The 18,358-nt window shown below is 44.5% G+C and overlaps 1 protein-coding gene across 2 annotated transcripts in view; it reads right to left on the bottom strand.

The window, feature by feature from the left end:
* Positions 1 to 17,755, bottom strand: part of TRIM71 (tripartite motif containing 71) — a 66,093-nt gene extending 48,338 nt beyond the window's left edge. Inside the window, exons 1-2 of one of the 2 annotated variants that reach the window (XM_071804918.1) lie at positions 17,550 to 17,755; positions 15,122 to 16,807 (exon numbers count right to left, since the gene is read on the bottom strand). In XM_071804918.1, the coding sequence (XP_071661019.1) occupies positions 15,122 to 15,994 (873 nt within the window). In that variant the 5' untranslated portion in view covers positions 15,995 to 16,807; positions 17,550 to 17,755. The remainder of the gene's footprint in view (positions 1 to 15,121; positions 16,808 to 17,549) is intronic. The other variant, XM_065832676.2, reaches the window with a different exon arrangement.
* Positions 17,756 to 18,358: the final 603 nt, after the last annotated feature.

Genomic DNA, 18,358 nt, shown 5'->3' with positions numbered 1-18,358 from the left:
CATGTCTCAACAGGGGAAGTCTTCTGGAATTAAGGGTTAATTATTATAGCCCACACAATGCAGTTGCAATATTTTAGACAACTCAAGCCAGCTTCACCAAAACTGCTATCAGAAACATGGTCAGAACCAAACAGGAAGCTCTTTCCCCAACCTTGCAGAATTCAATATTTTATCAATATGGTTTATTTTAATTTGTTCAAAACTAAGATGACAATCCCTTTCTAGGGTATTAAGACTGAATCCCCTTGTGCCAGACATTACTTTCAGATGCCAGCACTACTGCTAAATTGTTTGGTCAGGTAATCTAGCAAGAACAGAAACCCGTATTATATTTTTTTTAAGGGAAGAATACACAGAGATGGGTCAGAAAGAGCTGAGAGCCACTGAACAAAGTAGTACCCCCTCTTCCTCTTGTTCCAGGATGGGATCAGTAAATGATTAAGATTTTCATACAAAAATCAAGCCTACAGTATGTGATATTAAGACTTTCATCATACAACTGATTATTGAAAAACACAGCATCAGAAAACATCACAAGAAACTCGATAAGTATTTTTTTTAAATGTCAGGACAATTAATAACCAAGAGATGGCAGTGTTTCTACCTGGTAAACAAAATACTAATTACTTATAGCATTCTAGTAGGGTAGAGAGTCCAGCTGCATCAAACAGTGATACACTGCAAGAGGCAGATTTTAAATCGCTGTTCTCTCCCTTTCAGCTGCAGCCCAGCTAAACTGAACAGCCTCTTCAGGTGCTATATCCAGTTCTTGGTTTAGAGCAATTGCTTTAAGTCACAGTAGTCATTTACTACTACAGCCATCCAGATTAATAGTAATGGGATGCTTCTGAACAAGGTACAATATCTTAGTGGTTTAGTAAGCGCCAATAAATGAAAGCATAAGATATTCGTCTATGCAGGTTTTTTCAACTTGACTAAGAATTCCCAAATTTAAAATACTTAAGATTTCAGCTTTTTCAATTTACAAATTTACACAAAAGGAAGAGTAACTGTATAAATCAGTACTTAAATTTCACTTGGCATTTAAGCTAGCCTAAGGAAATCCCAAGACTGCCTCACCTCTGAGTTTTTAACACGGTTATTGAACACTGGAAGATGAAGTTTCAGTTCACATGTTCAGTGCAAAGGTCACAAGCTCTGCAAGACCATGATCAGAAACATTCCAGGGCAGTGTTGCTTAATTCATGGCAACAGCTTTATTTAACAAAAGCACTCAAGGAATGATTTCCCTCTGTAACTCCATATGGGATCAAACATGAAACAAGTCAGCTTACTCCAAGAAGTGGCTTCTTTGACCACGAGAGCTGGGTGTTTTGAGAATTTGCTTGGCTGATTTTATTTTATTTTTTTTTTTTTAATTGTTTGTTTAAACTTTGATTTATAAGGATCTTTTCTGAAAGCACTTCTACCTAGTTGTAGCAGAAGAAGGGCCATGACATCCATATTTGGCAGGAATGTCTCCCCTGCTTGCAGAAAAACAGATAAATGAAATGAGGAAAAACAACCCACACACCATGATATTCTGACTCTCACCAATTTAGGAGAATATCTTTCAACAACAGCCATTTGCTCCTAGCGAACGGCTGGCAGCATTTTGCCTGGGTCAGACTAAGGTCTCTGACACGGAGTTTCCTTTCTCAGATCGCAAGTATAAATTATTATACCTTTTCCATATCATACTGCTCAAAACCATGTGCTACTTCGTCAGTATATGTGCATCCAAACCAAGTTACTAGATTTGCAGCTGTAAAAGTCACCTTGGATTATTTCCCTCCTTTGGGCAAGGGACTACAGCTGTCTGCCAAAGGAACCAAATGGAAAATTGCCAATCTGTTTTCAAAAATGAGAGCCCACTAATACAGGTGGCAACTATTTCTTTACACACACCTTAGGAAAATTAATACCAGCAAACTTTGTGGTAAAATTATAAGCCACAGCAAAGAATGAGATAACTGTTCTCAAAGCAGGGAATACACTAAATTCTGTCAGTTCCCCAGAGTTATGAGAATATATAATTATCCTGAGTAGTTTGTCGTTTCAATTCCAATGTAAGCCATACACAAATGCACTTGAATTCTGCAAGGTACAGTTCTCTCATATGCCAAGGAATTCCTAGAAGAATATACAAGATTTCCAAGCTAGCACACTATTTCAATGAGTCTCACCTGCTGATAGCATATTTGGACAGCACACAGTAATCTCAGCTGGGAGGTATCACTATTATTTTTTATTATTATTTAGGCCTTTGTTTTAACATGGAACACTTCCTCTTCCCAATCTATCCTGTAGCTTTTGAGAAGTGTTTCCTCTTGTGTTTCCTCCTTGGATGTTATTAAGATGAATTTAAACTTCAAACACTAAAAACAATGATGAAAATACTGTCTTATTGTCCAGTCAGGAAGATATTAAATTTAATGCATTATGGTATTTTCTGTTGAGACTATGTTTTTCCTACGGTCACATTACAAAACTAAGGTTAAAGAGTATAAAACAGGACATTTTTACAGCTTCCCCATTATAATTTTAGATACAAATTAAAAAAATATATCAAAGGACACTTTGTGGACCAGTTACTCCGAAACTACATACTATACAGCCTTCCATATTTTTTTCTGAAATACCTGTATTGAACATTGGTGAAGACAAAACAACGGTTCTGACCAGATACTGGTTCAATATATTATTCCTAGATTAACTGTCAATACATCTTTCATTTAGAAAAAGACAGTCTTACTTTGCTACCCGAACCTTCAAATACTATATAAAAAATTATGTTTATAGGTATACTGACAAATATAGAATGAAGACAAATGAACAGCAATAGAAAAAGCTTATTACTAAATAGTTCAGAGTAGTGAATACATGCTCCATGTTTAGACAGTGACTTGCACTAGCAAAAAAAAAAATAATTTAAAAGTGAAATGTTTAGTCACAACACTGCTTTATAATTAAAATGAAACTAAAGCTTTCAGCAAAAATTCATTGAGAGCTTTCATGTTATTTAATTCTCTTTCAGGGTTTGGGTTGTTAGATTTAAGGCAGAGCCGGGGAAGGAGAGAAGATGAAACAGTTTGGACAGGCAAAAGGGAACTTCAAGTACTTCTTCGTCCCTACAGCATCTTCACTGCAGGGTATTGCTACCTCCATCGTACCCTGATTTCAGGCAGCCTGGCACTAGCTTCCTTCCTCCTCTGTTGGAGGCAGTGAACCCTGCCACTTGTTACTGATCAATATGGGAAGGGATTGGACATAAAACAGACTGTCTGAAGGAGGCTGAAGTAGAGAAGAAATGCAGATTTAGATGACATGGGATCCCCATGCAAAGGCTAGTGAGGCACCTCTTTTTTTTTTGTAAGCTACCTTGCTTTGCCTGTGTATCAAACATTATATCAACACTCTGCCTGGACCCTGCTTGAAGTCTACACCATTGAGGGGTTTCATCAGCTTGAGCTCCTCAGCAGCCCTGTTCATTGCTGAATGGCATAGGCTGGCATTAAGTAGCTTTCAGAAGTGACATCATATACAGGGTGAAAATCCTAACTTTGTATCATATTTGCAAGGTTGTTAGTTAAAGGTAGGACTTCTCTGCAAGAAACCAGCTGCCAAATGAGGCAGCTGAGCAAGTCCTCCACACAGTTTTCATGGCTAGATGAGCCAATTAGAAACCAATGAAAAATAAAGCTAATGAGCAGTTTAATACCCTAAATTACTTCTACAACAAGTATAAAATTATGTCCTTCCTGTAGATAAATAGAATGCAATTGCTGTGCAGCATCTAAGGACTGAGATATGAAAATGAAGCTATTTACTGTAAGAATGGTTCAGGGTGATTTTTTTTTGTTCTAGTAGCTTAATGTTAACATCTGCACTTTTAAAGCTCTCCCATTTCTATTCTCAATGTAGAAGGTTTTTTTTGGCATTGTTGCCTAGAGACCAAGATAGGAACACTAGTAAATACTATCAGTAAGCACATACTACTTGAACTCACTTTAGTGACTCAGAAGCACAAGAAAATAAATGAAGAGAACTGACCGTGAAGCATCCAGGTGAAAGAAGAGCCTCTGGATCTAATCCAAGCCTGAGTATATAGTGTGCCACTACAAGCTTAAGTGGCAAGGCAGAGACCCCAACTACTCCAGCCTGTGCAGAGACATCCTGACCTTACCTATATCCAGTCAATACCAAAGGCTCATGCAAAGGGAAATGTATGTATACATCATGTTAAAATTAACAGTAGTGTTTCAGAACTTTCAACAGAATCTAAGTTATCTGGAAGCCCTATATTCCTGGATCATGAAGAAATTTTAATTAACTAGCAGCATCCCATGCAATCGAAGGTTACAGCTGGCTCCCTGAAAATATTACCCACTCTGCATGGAAACCCTCCCACCCCTCCAGGTTCACATGAACATTGCCTGAGAGGTTTTCCACTTGTTTTTGCTATAGAGGCAAAGTTGTTACACTGGCTTGACACAGCTTCTACTGTTTACAGAGCAACAGTTCAGACTCAAAGGTACTTACTGAACTACTTTTTGACAAGATCCAAAGATGGGATAACACCACCTCTGCCAGAAAGGCGATAACATGAAGATAAAAATCATGTTTGTTTTGACAAGTTGCAATAGTCTAAAACTTATCCCATCAAGTATATCAAATTTGTATGCAGTCTGTCACTGGGAAGAGCACCTCTCAAGCGTAGCCCAAGATTTAGAGAAGACAGCCCTCCAGTAGCATGCCAGGTATACAGAGGACATCAGCTCAAGATCCTCCAAGGCTTGCTTCCACTCCCACCAGCCTGCTTAGACTGCTCACTAACCTCCACATTAACTATCCCACCCAACCACACTATAACCATCCCACCCAAACACCAGACAAGGTAACTCAAGTAATGGAACTACAAGGTAACTCTAGTAATGCAGCTGTGCTTCAGCAACAGAAAGCTCAAGGGTCACACATTCATTGTTCTCCACTCTGGTAAGAGGCTCCGAGTCTTTGAGAAAATAAGTACTGCTGGAAGAGAACAAGAGCTACCAAGAAACAGTACTGTCCATTAAAATACATAGTATCTAGATTAGAGAAAGACAACATCTTCACTCCAAGGGCATGCTGTTACCTTTCGGGGAACTGCCAACAGCCACCATTTATAATTCTAATTAATTCCTGACTTTTGTCAGGTACTTCCATGATGGGGGGTAAGAGAGGAGATTATTACTTAACACAATTGTAACAAGTACAAGAGGGGAAGAAACAGGAAGAGTATTTTATCTTCCCCTCATTAACATTTCATTAATTAAAGGAGCAGTGCTGGGACCTCAGCGTTCCAGTAATTCTTTCGTACTTGATCCTCTCTAATTCCCTCATGGGTTTTTTTTTGTTGTTCTTAGTTTGGTTATTTCTTCCAGGGTAAAATCCACTCCAGACCACTACCTGATATGTCCAGTTCTGAATTTAATTTTTGCATTAACTGTCCCTCCTCTCTTCCCAAAATATTTGCCCATCCATTTAAAAGCCTTTAACAGAAGCTGACACAAAACACATTTTGCTGGGACACCACTGCAACATTACAGCTGCTTCTACAGTAACTAGAGGGGGGGAAATATACTTGTCATTTTTTCAGTCAATTCAATGATACAACAGAGAATTTAGTTATCCACACAATAGTTTCTATAACTTGCAAGCACTTCACTGGAAGAATCACAATTTTCATCTTCCCCTACAAGTAACCATTGTTCTCTGAAAGGAAATGTTTATCACAACAGCTTTGGCTGGCTTACTTATCAGTCATCAATTAAAGAAAAATCTGGTTTCCAATTTACTCATATAGCCCCAAAAAACTGTGTTTAGGACACTCAGCTCACTTGGCAACCAGTTTCTTACAGAGAAGTCATGCCTTTCTCAAGTAACATCCCTGTATGGATCAAGTATTCTTGAAATTCGAGTGACTTTGTCTAGCAGCCTGCAGACCCCCTTCCTTCACGCTCCAACTTCAATGTATTAAATCTCCAGTGCCTTTGGGCACACCAAATATAGCAGTGGGGGCGGGGTGCACTGCAGGGGGGCGAAATTTAACTCTTTAGCAGCATTGCTTTTAAAGGAAAAAGGCAGCTTGCAGGCACGATGATTTTTTCCATTCTCTAACAAATTTTTCTTCGACGCAACAGGCTCTGTCTGCTTCACATACACAAGCATTTACTTAAACATTTTAGAACTACATAGTTGACTTCCAAACCACAGAAAGACACAGCAAGCCCCTAGAAGCTTCCTGATCTTTACCTCTTACATCACCTGGCATGGCATTACTCCAGGCTAGAGAAGATGAGGAATAGTAACCTTGTCAGGCAACAGGGAGCAGTACCTAAGGACTAGTTAACTGGCAATTCACAGACCACACCACCAACCTTTGCGTAGGAAAGCAGCATTCATTCCCTAGTCCCTCCATGCAGCCCTAGGTTGGATTATAAAGCTTAAAAGCATCCATAATGCAGAAAGTTCAAGTTTCGCTTGCAAATATTTAAGCCTACACATTTTTATATTGTACACTTAACTGTCTGACATTGTCAATGGCACGAGTAGTAAGAACCACTGAAGTGAAAGGGGAAGGGAAGATGGGAGGATTTGAAGTGTGATAGCTGACATTTTCCCCTAAATAACAATATGCCTTTTGTTAAGCAAGAGCAGCTGAACAAAAGGCTGTATAAAATTAAGTCTTCTGGCATATGCCGGCCACTGTGGGCAGCAAGCACCTAAATATGCAAATAGAACCCACAAAACCCAAGACAACACAGGTCAAGGGGAAGACACAGCAACAAGCTCCCCTTGAAGTTTGATTTCTGAATTTCAGGTCCATGCCAGCATTTTAATGCAGACAAACACAGCATTTGGTAGTTCTGTACACTTACAATACCTTAACTATAGAAAGGAAATATTTACAGTAGATGGTAGTTTATAATAAGATTGGCTATCCACAAAATGTATGGGATAGGCATGAAATACAAGCAAACAGCTAGAAAAGATAAGTTTTAGCAAACTCAAAATACCTTTAAATATTTTGCTTATGCATGGAGACCAACATTAAAGAGAAAGTGATGCAACACAAGTTTAGCTATTACCTTGAGCTAAAGGACCCTCTTTCCCCCAAAGCACTGAGATCCAAGGGCAGGCAGTTGCTATTTTGACAGTCCTTTAAAGTACTGGTACTGAGAGAAGCCTTGCAGATTACTAGTGTTATCTTAGTGAAGATCATGTCTTATTCCTGTTGGTTACCATGGTATAACTACTGAGGCAACAACAGGGGCACAGCAGCCTCTGGATTAATCTGTTCATTTCAGAAATTACTTCAAGATATCTCACATGTTCGTTTGTTCATTACAGACCACTTTCACTATAGCATTGAAGACATATCTCACCAACCTCAGAATTTTAAATATTCAACTCTGAAAACTGACTTTCACCCATGGCTAGCGAAACAAGTTCAAAGATTGCCTCAGGCTGCTGACCTACTGCTGGAAGGTAAGTAGTTTTCTCCAAGTCAGCACCAGTGCAGAGGCATAGCACAAAGTATGCAGAATTGTAAACCAACAAGATTCTCATTTAAAGTTTCCAATTCCAGTCTTAGTCACTTCAAAAATATTTCACCTACATATGTAGGCAAACTGCTGACCAGACATCATCCTATCCAACAAGCTCACCATCTGAGGTTTTAGAAATGCATGTTATACACCCAAGTGAAATAATAGGAATGGAACTCTTATTTCTTACACGTATCCAGGAGGCAGAACAGAAGAGTGACATAGAACATTATAGTTGTGAGCCTCATCTGTGGGTAGCAAGTTTTACTCCTTTTCATACTAAACAGCTAGAGTATTCAAAGCTGGTCAGCATTTTTAGTTCCTAAATAAGGGGAAGTAAGAAGGAGCTTGGAGTTAAAAGAACTTATTTCCTAAAGTACTACTCCTGGATTAGCCACATACAGTTTCTCTTCTTTAAGACAGGAGAAGGAAAAGTTGTCCCAAGTGATATTGCATAGTAAAGAAACTCTTGAACTCAAGTTAGAAAACAGTTAGCAGACACTATTGCTGATTCTTTAACATGTTTTTGTTCTATTCCTGTGACTGTCAAGATTTATTTGATGCATGAGCATAATTTGTTAGATAAGAGTACCAAACCGATCCCACCCACATAGCCCTTCAACAAGCACAGCCAAGGAAAGCAGAAACCCATGGACAGAGCTGCAGCTGATCTCATGATGAGAGCAGCTAAAACAAGGACATATGCATAACATATTTTAGATAGAGACATCCATTCATTACGTTAACCAATACTCACATTGCTAAGAGTAGCCCCATTCCCATCCAGTATTGCTGCACTTCAATTAAGACTTAGAATGATAGTGTAAATGCATTACTAAAAATTACTACATAATTATGATCTAAGATTACATTAGTAACTGAAAGTAATTGAAAGTGGATTACAGCTAAAGACAATAAACCCCTTTCGTGAAAGTTTATCTGTGGTAACACTAGTCCTGCATTCAGTGCATTGCTCACACAGCTTAAGATCTGTGCTCTCAACACATGATTCCTCATCTGATGGAAAGACACCAACAACTTCACAGGAAGGAAGGGAGCATGGGAGGAGAACTAGGAAAAGACAGGGTCAAGACAGCATTGAAAGAGGAATGCTACATTCTTAACTCTAAAACAGAGGAACTAGGTAGTTTTCCTCTAAGGAAGCATGGTCTAGCAAGCATGTTTACATGTTCTGAAGATTTAGCTGAGGAGAGACTCCTACACATGATGCAAGATTTCTTCAATAAATCAAAGCAAAATGCAGTCAGACTCTCTCTCCAAGTAATGAGGTACACTTCAAGACACTGGTTTTAGCAAAACTGAAGTTCAATTAAGTTCTCAGTGTACAGTAGCCTAGTTTCATGCCTATTATATGCACATGTCCAGTCCTATTTTCACAGAAAGTTATAACCTCAGAAGTCTATGCTGCTGCAGCCTGCAAGTTTCTATTGTATTGATACTGTTGTTTTTTCAAAAGATGTTCTCAAAGTATAAACCGTCCATGAAAGTTGCCTGAACAGACAAGACATTTCTGGTTCTTCCAATTTCTACTCACTGGAAACTATCTGAAGTCCAGTTTAATTAGACCAGTAGTGTAGCAGTATCAGATTATCATTGGAGGGGGAGAAAAACACAACAAAAAACCAAACCAACCAACCAAAAAAAACCACACAAAAACCAAGCACACAAACAAAACCCCTAAACAAGCAACAACCAAACACACACACACCATCCCCCCAACCCCCAAACTTTGCTGTATTTACTCTAAAACATTGAGAGTATTTGAACATCAGTCATACCAAAGCAGGGTAAATGAGAGGAGGTTCTGAGTCTGCCTGGTATGGTATTAAAAGCTGTTTCAAACCCAAAGTTTTCATTCTCTTACAAAAGAGAAGCAGATAAAATAGTTTTACAGAGGAGAGTCAGGAGCTAAATAATGGCATGCTGGGGAAGAGGCAGCTGAAAGTAAAGTGAAGCAGTGTAAGCTAAGGTGACCCTGTTTAGCATGAGATACCTGAACATTATTTCTAATTTTTTTAAAAAGTGTGAAATTAGAGATTATGAAAACCCTTCAGCATTCCAAAGATGCTAAGTCCACATTACATAAACCATGAACAAGATAACTCATTGCCCTGCTTTCTTCATCAGGAAAACGTTAAAAAGGAAGTAACTTCATCCAAAGTATTGTCTTCAGATTGAGCACCTGCATGCACATCTGATATCAGAAGATAAAAGACACAGTGAGTATGATAAATGAAGGGTGCACATCATTGTGAAGTATATGCACAGTTTCTTACTTATATTGGAAGTATGTATTTCTCTAGCTTGTGTGCACATTCTCCTGTAAAGCTGAACCTATAGCACCCACAACAGCTGCAACACAATGAAGTATGACACACTAAGAACCATGCTTCCAGAATGGAATTCTGAAAGTTTTTATTGTTTTGTTAGGAGGTACAAAACCCTCACCATTAGAAAAAGGAACAGCAAGAGTCTGCATCACATTTGTATCACATGCTATGGTTTCATATAAATAACCCTTGAGCAAGATACAAAGAAAAGACACTGGTGTATTCCCTTTGTGTTAGCCAACAGTCCAACTGTTTTGGTGAGGCATGTGAGTCAATAGCATTAAGAGCACCAGGGCTCAGTGTCTGGCAGTGGTGACAAGTCATTACACAAAAGGAACCATATCCCTAGCCTTCCTTCCTAACCACACTATTCCTCCTTTTCCTCACACCAGGTAAGTTTGGAACAGATTCCTCTACAATTCAAATTAATTTATACCAATGCTAGAAGAGGGAGGAAAAAGCTTTCTACCATACTGAGTTAAATTGGGTCACAGAAGCATCTCCTGATTGCACACAAAGGTTGGTGAGAACAGAAGGAAAATGCAAGCTCCCCTTCTTTGAGCAGCCGTGAGATATTCAGACAGTTCACTCCCCACTATGAAATCAGAGCTTCACTCTACATTAGAGCGGCTTCGGTATAAATTTAATCAGCAAATTCAGCCAAAGCACTAGATGAGTAGCTCTTAGTTCAGCTAACAGCTATGTTTTAATGTCTTCCCCTATATATACACAGGCTTTCAAAAACTGCATCTTTTACAGTCTGTAAAACGGTAAGGAGAAGTGTACTTTTTTGTAGTTTATAAAGACAAATCAAGGAACATATGCAACTCTATAATTCAATATAGCAATCTAATTTTAGCCACTCTTGTCCACATGCACCAATACCCCCATAAGCCATTTCAACTCACTTATGTAGCAAGAAACTTCCAAATTTGTGAATTAATCTGGTCAATAAAGAATCTAACCAGAGCCAGAACTGATGCAAGTAAAAAGGAAAGAACAGTGTGGCTAAGGGCAAGTGGGAGAAAGAACTTTAAAATATTTTCTGGCTGTGGGGGTGAGCCATGGTGCTACAGGGTTTTGCCTTGCAGCCTGTGAACCGCTTCTAAAATGGAATCTGTAAAGCAATGAGAACTATGGGGTCACAGACCATTAAGTTGACTGAATTTGGCAACTCCACACTTTCCCTAGAAAGTGTTGGAAGTTTGCTATTGAAGTGTTTTGACCATCTGACACCATTATCACCAAGTGATACTAAAGCATGTAGCAGCTGAGACTGGGCATAACGGAAATCCCGCATTATTTAACTTGAGATTTGAAGTCCTTTCCACTTTCTGCAACAGCAAAGTCATTTGAATTCAGGTAGTTTATCATGCAAGCCAAGTATCCTACAGCTGTTCCAACATTTTCTAAGCATCTGTTTTGGTTTGCAGCCTATTACTGAAAATTTTATGAAAAGAAAAATAGAGGTGCTCTTTTGGTCTGAGAGATGAGACAGTCAAGCACACTTTGACTTCTATCAGTTAGCATACATGATATACTTATGGGTAAGACTAAGGTAAAACCCTTTTTCAAGTTTAAAGTCCTGTTCCAGTGGCTTTTATCATTACAATAACATTTAATTACTACTGTAACATTGATTATTCCATCCATACGACAAACATGGTCATAGTTAAAAAAATCTTTCAGGGCTGCAACACATATTGCTACATTTGTAGAATGCTTTGAAGCATTTGACTGAGATTAAGCATTTTTCTTGCTGACCCAGCAGCAATTTTACCTCAGACAGGTTCTAAGCAGTAAGCAACCAGACCAGGTTTCAACAGCAGCTCCATGACAAAGAAAGATTGGCTTTCGTTTTTTTTGCAGGAATAGTTTACTTTTTCCTTTCATGCATCATTGTAGCATTTGCAGGCACTAGCCACACTGAAAGCAGTCTTCGGAGTTCCACTTTTTGTTTGCCACTACATTAACACTCAATATTCTCTGTTAAGCTGTCAGTGACTGCATGCACTGTTGTTTTACACTAGTCAACAGCTCAACTGAGACCAGAACCAACTCAAGAGACTGCTCCAGACATCCTGGTAAAGAGCTGAAATCTGCACTTCTCTGCACTGAAAGGATGAGCAACAACATCAATCTTGTCTTACAAATACATATCTGTAGTCTTGTTTTGAGACTTGGAACACCCAGTAAGTAACCACCCACATTGCTATTTCCCTCCTCACTTTAAAGACTCTTGAAATAGGGGTAGGAGGAAGGAAAATTATGGGGAAGTGACAGTGCTTCCCAGGAGGAGGGGTGGAAAGACCAGAGAGGAACAGAACCAAAGGTAACAAGTGAAGTAGTGATGCAGGAAGGACAGGAATATCATGTTCTAGGTGAGGAGGCAGAAAGTAAGAGAGCCAGCTGCTTTGGCCCAGAATAGTCTCAAGGACAGGGTTAGAGTAAAAACTCTGTATAACTTTAAACAGGGTGAAGATGATACATCCTGTGGAAAGAACTCCGCATCTGGGAGGGCTACTATTCTAGCAGCTTACAGATGAGATGTGCCTGAGCTCAAACTTACCTGCATGACATTGGTCTGAGGGAATATCCTGCTCTGTCACCAGCTTTTTCCACTTACATACTTAGCATAACCAGAGCTTATAAATACTAATATTAAAAATTTCAAGCTGGCATCTCAGGCTTGCATTTTAGGTTTGTTTTTACACTATTAGAGAACCAAACAAAGTACTTAGTGCATCACTTAAGTACTCTCTTGGAAGGCTGCCTTTCTATTATCGTTCCTTTTATGAGGCTGTAAATAGCATTCTTAGAATTAAACAAGCAATAACCCTCACAGTTTTGCAGCCACCCCTTCTCAAAAAATTGTAAACCTCGCCCACACTTTTAGCAAAAGCAGGAAAGGTTTACAGTACAAACTGCTCCAAATAGTTATAGTCTCTCCAAAATGTTTCCCCTTGAGTGAATACTAAATACTTGCAAATACTGATCAGGCACATTCACATTAAGGAACCACCAAAACTCACTAATCAAGGTAGTAGATCATTAATTTGCAGAATAAAAGCCTTTCTCAACAGGAGTTGAAGGCTAGAAAATGCTCACTTGTTTTAAAATAATTTCTAGGTCTACAGGACAGCAGGACACCCCAAATCAATTTTTAGGAGACATGTACCCTTTTCAAAGTATATTGTTGAAAACAAGATATTTGTCATTTAAAGTAAATTAGCAAGCTTTTTAAAGAAGTTACCTCTAGAAAAGCTGTGCAGTTTAAGTACGGCTAGAATATCTTCCCTTTGCAATTTAAACTTTTAAGTCTACAACACCTTTGTAGACTTTGTACACCACCTTAAGTCTAAAACACCTTCGAGCTCCTGTCTCAACTACTCTTTTAAGTTGTGGAGAATACATCTGCTTCAGAAGCTGGATATTCTATGCTATGGTAAACAGCCCTCCATCGTTTCATTTTACACACTTCAACATGAAGTTCTGCGATAATAAGAACACAAGAACTAGAAACTGTTTAGGCCGTACTAGAAGTCTAAAGTTATACTCCAAAATGAAAGCAGAAACTTAGCCTTTTTTTTAGCATGTTAAGAACACCATGCTTCATTTCTGGCACTATCGTGTATGTTCTTTAGAAAGCCCACTAGTGGGGAGATACTTAGATACCACAAGAAGCTGTAAGCAGCCCAACTGCCCTAAGGTTGCTGGGGGTTGTTTGTTTTTCTTAGGGGAAAAAAGGCAACTTCATTTTCCTTCAAGCACATCCCCCCACGTCTCCAAATGTCATTTCAGATTTTTCTTTTTCCGCAAAATTCATACTTTCTGTCCTCTGACAATCACAACTTTAAGAAACCAGAAAAACTCCTCAGAACTTTCTAGAATTGTTTTTCAGACATACAGTAGCATTGGAGGATACGAAAAGCATCCTTGAAAACTGAAGACAAGGGCATCACCATAGTTCACTAAACGCCTTCATGTATCAGTTAAGCAAGCATCCCAGAGAAAACTCTTGTACGAGGCCTGTCCTCAGGCGGGCTTTTCCACTGAAGCAGTTTGTTGTGCTGTCCCATTTCATACTGGGAGGAAAACTACCTCCCAACACTGAAGTTACTGGAAAATTCCAGCAAAATCCCCAGCGTTGACCCCATAGAAGGGAGGGACGACACAGCAGACCGCCATTTTCCAATTTCAGATGAAAATCAAGTTTCAAACTATCACAGCAAGAAACTATGTCCCAGTGAAACTTAAGACATTTTCAGCACATTTTGAAGAAGCCGCAGCCTATTTTAGATCTGAGACAATACTTGGGATCACTAGAAGCAAAACGTGCAATCAAAGCGTTTTAAATGAAGACCACATAAAGCAAGTTCCCGTCTTTACACTAGTAAAGCTCGTTTGCACCGTAGAGGCAGCTAAAATGTTAACCAAGAGCACTAGATATAGCTGGTATAAGCAAGAGTGAACGTCTTTGCTAACTTTCTGGCTACCGTTAATAAAAAAAAAATAATTAAAAATATATATATTTAATAGTAATTTCCTCACTACAGTTACTTCCTTCACTATTTGTTTTCTCTTTCTTCGGTGGGCTACACGCCGAACACTGTATAAAGCACACTCCACGAAGTAATTTAACTTTACATTACAAACACAAGGGGCTTAAGGGACTCCAGACTTTTCCCGCTTGCACCTCCACGATCTCACTACGCGCCCGACAAGCTCTCTCAGACATGCTGCTCCCGCGACAGCCCGATGCTCCCGCCGCGTCAGAGGCTTCCCGAGGCTCCGACGACCGGGACAGCGGCTCCCGCACCTCGCCCCTTCAGCTCACCACCTTCCGGGCGGCGGCCAGGAGCGAAGCCCGGAGGGAACAGGGTGCCTGGGGACGCCGCCGCCGCCTCGCCGCACACTCTCCCCCGACCCCTTTGCCGCTCCTGCCCCCCGCACCGTCCCACTGAGGGGCGCGGCGGCCCCAGCTCCCACCCCAGGCCCCCGAGGGGCGGCAAGACCCGAGCGTCTCCGCGGCCAGAAGAAACACCGCGGCCGGTCCCCGCCGCCGCCCGCCCCTAAGGGCCGGCCCGCCCGCCGCGAGGGTGCGAGGCGGGCGGGGGCCCTCTGGCGCCGGCGAGGGGTGGGAGCGCGGCCACCCCCGTCCCGCGCCGCGCAGTTGCTCACCTCGTCGTCGTGGTGCTGGCAGTAGCTGGCCCGGTCGGGGAAGACGGAGAGGATGTTGTAGGGAGAGGCTGGGTAGGGCGGGCTGAGAGCGAGCGGCGCGGCAGAGCCGCCGGCGGCAGCGGCGGAGAAGCGCTCGATGAAGTGGTCCTTGGTGAGGCGGACACGCTGGTGCGCCCGCACACAGTTGTCGCACAGGTGCTCCTGGCAGTCGAGGCAGCGGGAGCTGGCGGTGTTTCCCTCGTCGCAGGAGCTGCAGCGGGGCTCGCCCTGCCGGCTGTGGGGCCGCCGCAGCAGAAGCGCCGCCGAGCCGCCGCCGCCCGATGAGGAGGAGGAGGACGTCGAGGAGGGCGCAGCCGAAGCGGCGGGCGAGGAGCCGGCGGTGCGGTGCGGCGGCGGCGGGCGGCCGTGGTGGCGGTTGTTGCCGCCGCCGCCCGCTCCCGCTCCGGAGCCGGCGGTGGGGCCGGCCCCGGCGGCGCGGCCGTTCTTCTGCTCGTCTGCAGCGGCGGCCACGACGACAACGTCCAGCAGGTTGCTGAGGAGGAAGTTGGAGGAGGGCAGCGCGTCCATGCCCGAGGGCTCCGAGATCACCACCTTCTGGTCGCAGATGGGGCAGCGCAGCTTGAGCGCGTCCCCCGCGCCGGGGTGCCGCTGCGCCTCCAGGCACTGGCGGCAGAAGGCGTGCAGGCAGGGCAGGACGTGGAGCCGCCGCGGCGGGCCCCCGCAGGACGAGCCGCCGCCGCCGCCCCCGGAGGAGCTGGAGGTCTGCGAGGAGGACGAGGAGGTGGAGGAGTTGGAAGAGAGGGGAGCCGGCGAGCCGCACATTTCCTTGCACAGCGGGCAGATCTGGAAGTCGGACTCGGGAAACGAAGCCATTTGCGATGGGCCTGACTCCCCGATGGGGAGGTATTAAAAAAAAAAAAAAGTATATCACCTCCCTCAGAAAAAAAAAAGCGTGAGAGAAAAGCAGAGGAGGCAGGGGACGTTTGGAGCGGCGTGGGTTGAAGGTAGTTCTGCAAGCGGCTTAGGAGCAAGCTGGCATCGATCAGTCGTTTTGCCAAGTGGGATCGATTGGCCAGTTTTGCAAATACGGTGTCATCGATCCGGCAGTCTGCAGGGAGCTGGATCCTCGCCGTCGTACCTCGCTGCTGCCGGGCTTGCTGCTGCGGGGAGGACTATTTTTGGTATCAAGGTGTAGCTGTCCCGTTCTCTCTCGGCAAATGGATCCTCTCTTCTCTCACATGTACTTAACCCCCGATCCCCTGTTGCATTAGACAAATTGTATCGATTCCCAGATCGGTCAATACCTCACACAGTCTTCTCATTTCCCCCTTGGGTCAGCAGTTTGACAACGTGGTTTGGTTACTTGTTTTCTTCCTAAACAGAAAGTGCATGGGCGCCGATCGCCCGATCCCCACCGCATTCAGCGCGGACGGGACCTCTGTCCGCCGGGTCTCGGCTCCGGTTCCCACGGCCGCAGGACGGGGTCGGGGCGCCGGTGCGGCAGTGCAAGTCCCTCTTGGCCGGGCGGGAAGGACGCGAGCGGGGGGCAGCAGGGGGTTAAATTAAGTTTCGCTCTTTCTTGAGGTGTTGGGTTTTTCCCTCTTTTCCTTTAAACCTGTGCTTGTCGGGGGGGAAGGGGAAATTTCGTTTCAGTTCCCCTCTCCACTTTTGCAATCCAGAGCAGCTCTAGGAGAGAGAGAGGCACTGAAACACAGTGGCCAGGCAGACTTCTCCGGCTCCAGTCCTCCCCCGCCGACGCCTGCTCCACCACCGCATGACTGGGGGGTGGGGATGGAGGGCGGCGTTGGTGCCCACCCCACCGGCAGAGACTCACGCTGGCGGGACACAGAGGAGGTAGGAAAGAAGGGAAATAGGGGCTCCGGGGACGGCTGGGAAGAGCAATCCGCTCTCGCCTCTCAAGAGACGCCGCTCCCGCTGGACGCGTTCCTTTAAGCCGGGCTCCCCGCGGAAGGCAGCGCCGGGGCCGCGGTGGCTGGGGTGGCTCTCCCGGCCGGCCGCGGGCAGGTCAGCGCCACGGCTCACACACGCTGTGGCGGACGCGGCCGAGCAGAGGAACAGCGGCAGGTCCCTGCCGGCCGTCCTGAATTATTCATGGGGGGTGTATTATATTCGCTCGCACAAATTGGAGCCGCTGTGCAATGCTATCCGAGAGAGCTACCCTCACCCCCTCCTCCTCTCTCCGGTTCTCGCTCGCTCTGAGCCCCTGCAGCGCCTAGGATCACATTTCCTTTGTCATCTCGCCTCTTCGCGTGGTGTTTTATTGAGAAAACAAAAATAATATAAAACCCGAAAAGGGGGGAGGAAAGGAGGGGGAAAAAGCAGCAAAAACCAAAACGCCCGTCTCCCCAGCGATGTGCCCAGCCGGAGCCCACCAGCTCCGGGGGGTGAATTAGCAGAAATTACTCACTGATGCAGCAGCACCGTCCCGGGCGGCGTGTGATCCGGGGAGAGCCATCGCGCCGGACGCCTTCCCCCTGCCTGGCGGGGTGCGGAGGGGCAGAGCCGGGCGGCCCAGGGCGAGGAAGAGAAAAAGCTCAGGGCTCGGGGCAGCGCATGGCCCGCCTCGGCGCGGCGGGCAGGGCTGGCAGCAGCGCTCGCTCCGGCCCCGCTGCGGCCGCCGGCTCTGGGGCGGCGTGGCGTGCGGGAGCCTTTTAAGCTCCGACGGCGCGGGCTGACTTCCGCCCGGCTGCGGGGGGTGGCCGGGGGGCGGTGGCGGCGGGCAGGAAACATTCGCCCTCCCTCCTGCCCGACCGGCCCCCCTCCATCCGCCCCGCATCCAGCCCCGCCGCCCTCCCGCGAGTTGTGCATATCGCCGGTTTCGGCACTGGGAACGCCGCCACCCCCCCAGTTTGGTTTGACGCGTTTCGGACGCGGCTCAGGCGATTTCCACCCCCATTCCGTCCTCCCCCCGTGTCCCCCCCCGCGCTTTTTTCGTTTGAGATGCGAGCGGGGCTCCAGGGCCGTTCTTTGAAAGCATCAGGGCGTTAATGCAGTTTTAAACATTAAGGCGCTCGATGAATTGTTTTCTGACGCCCAGTCCCGGGGTGATCTCCGGCTCCTTTCTGTGCCGTTGCGGTTGCTGCCGGCTCTGCCGCGCCCGGGAGGGCGAGCCCGGGGTTTGCTGCTCGCCAGGGGCAGACGTTTCCTCTCCTTTAAACTGACGCGATGAAGTTAGCAAAAAATTAGCGGCGATGCCATTTGCACTGCTGCGAAACC

The sequence above is a fragment of the Patagioenas fasciata genome, chromosome 2, assembly GCF_037038585.1.
Source record: "Patagioenas fasciata isolate bPatFas1 chromosome 2, bPatFas1.hap1, whole genome shotgun sequence".
In the NCBI taxonomy this organism is placed as follows: Eukaryota; Metazoa; Chordata; class Aves; order Columbiformes; family Columbidae; genus Patagioenas; species Patagioenas fasciata.
This window is presented reverse-complemented; position numbering and strand designations above follow the sequence as displayed.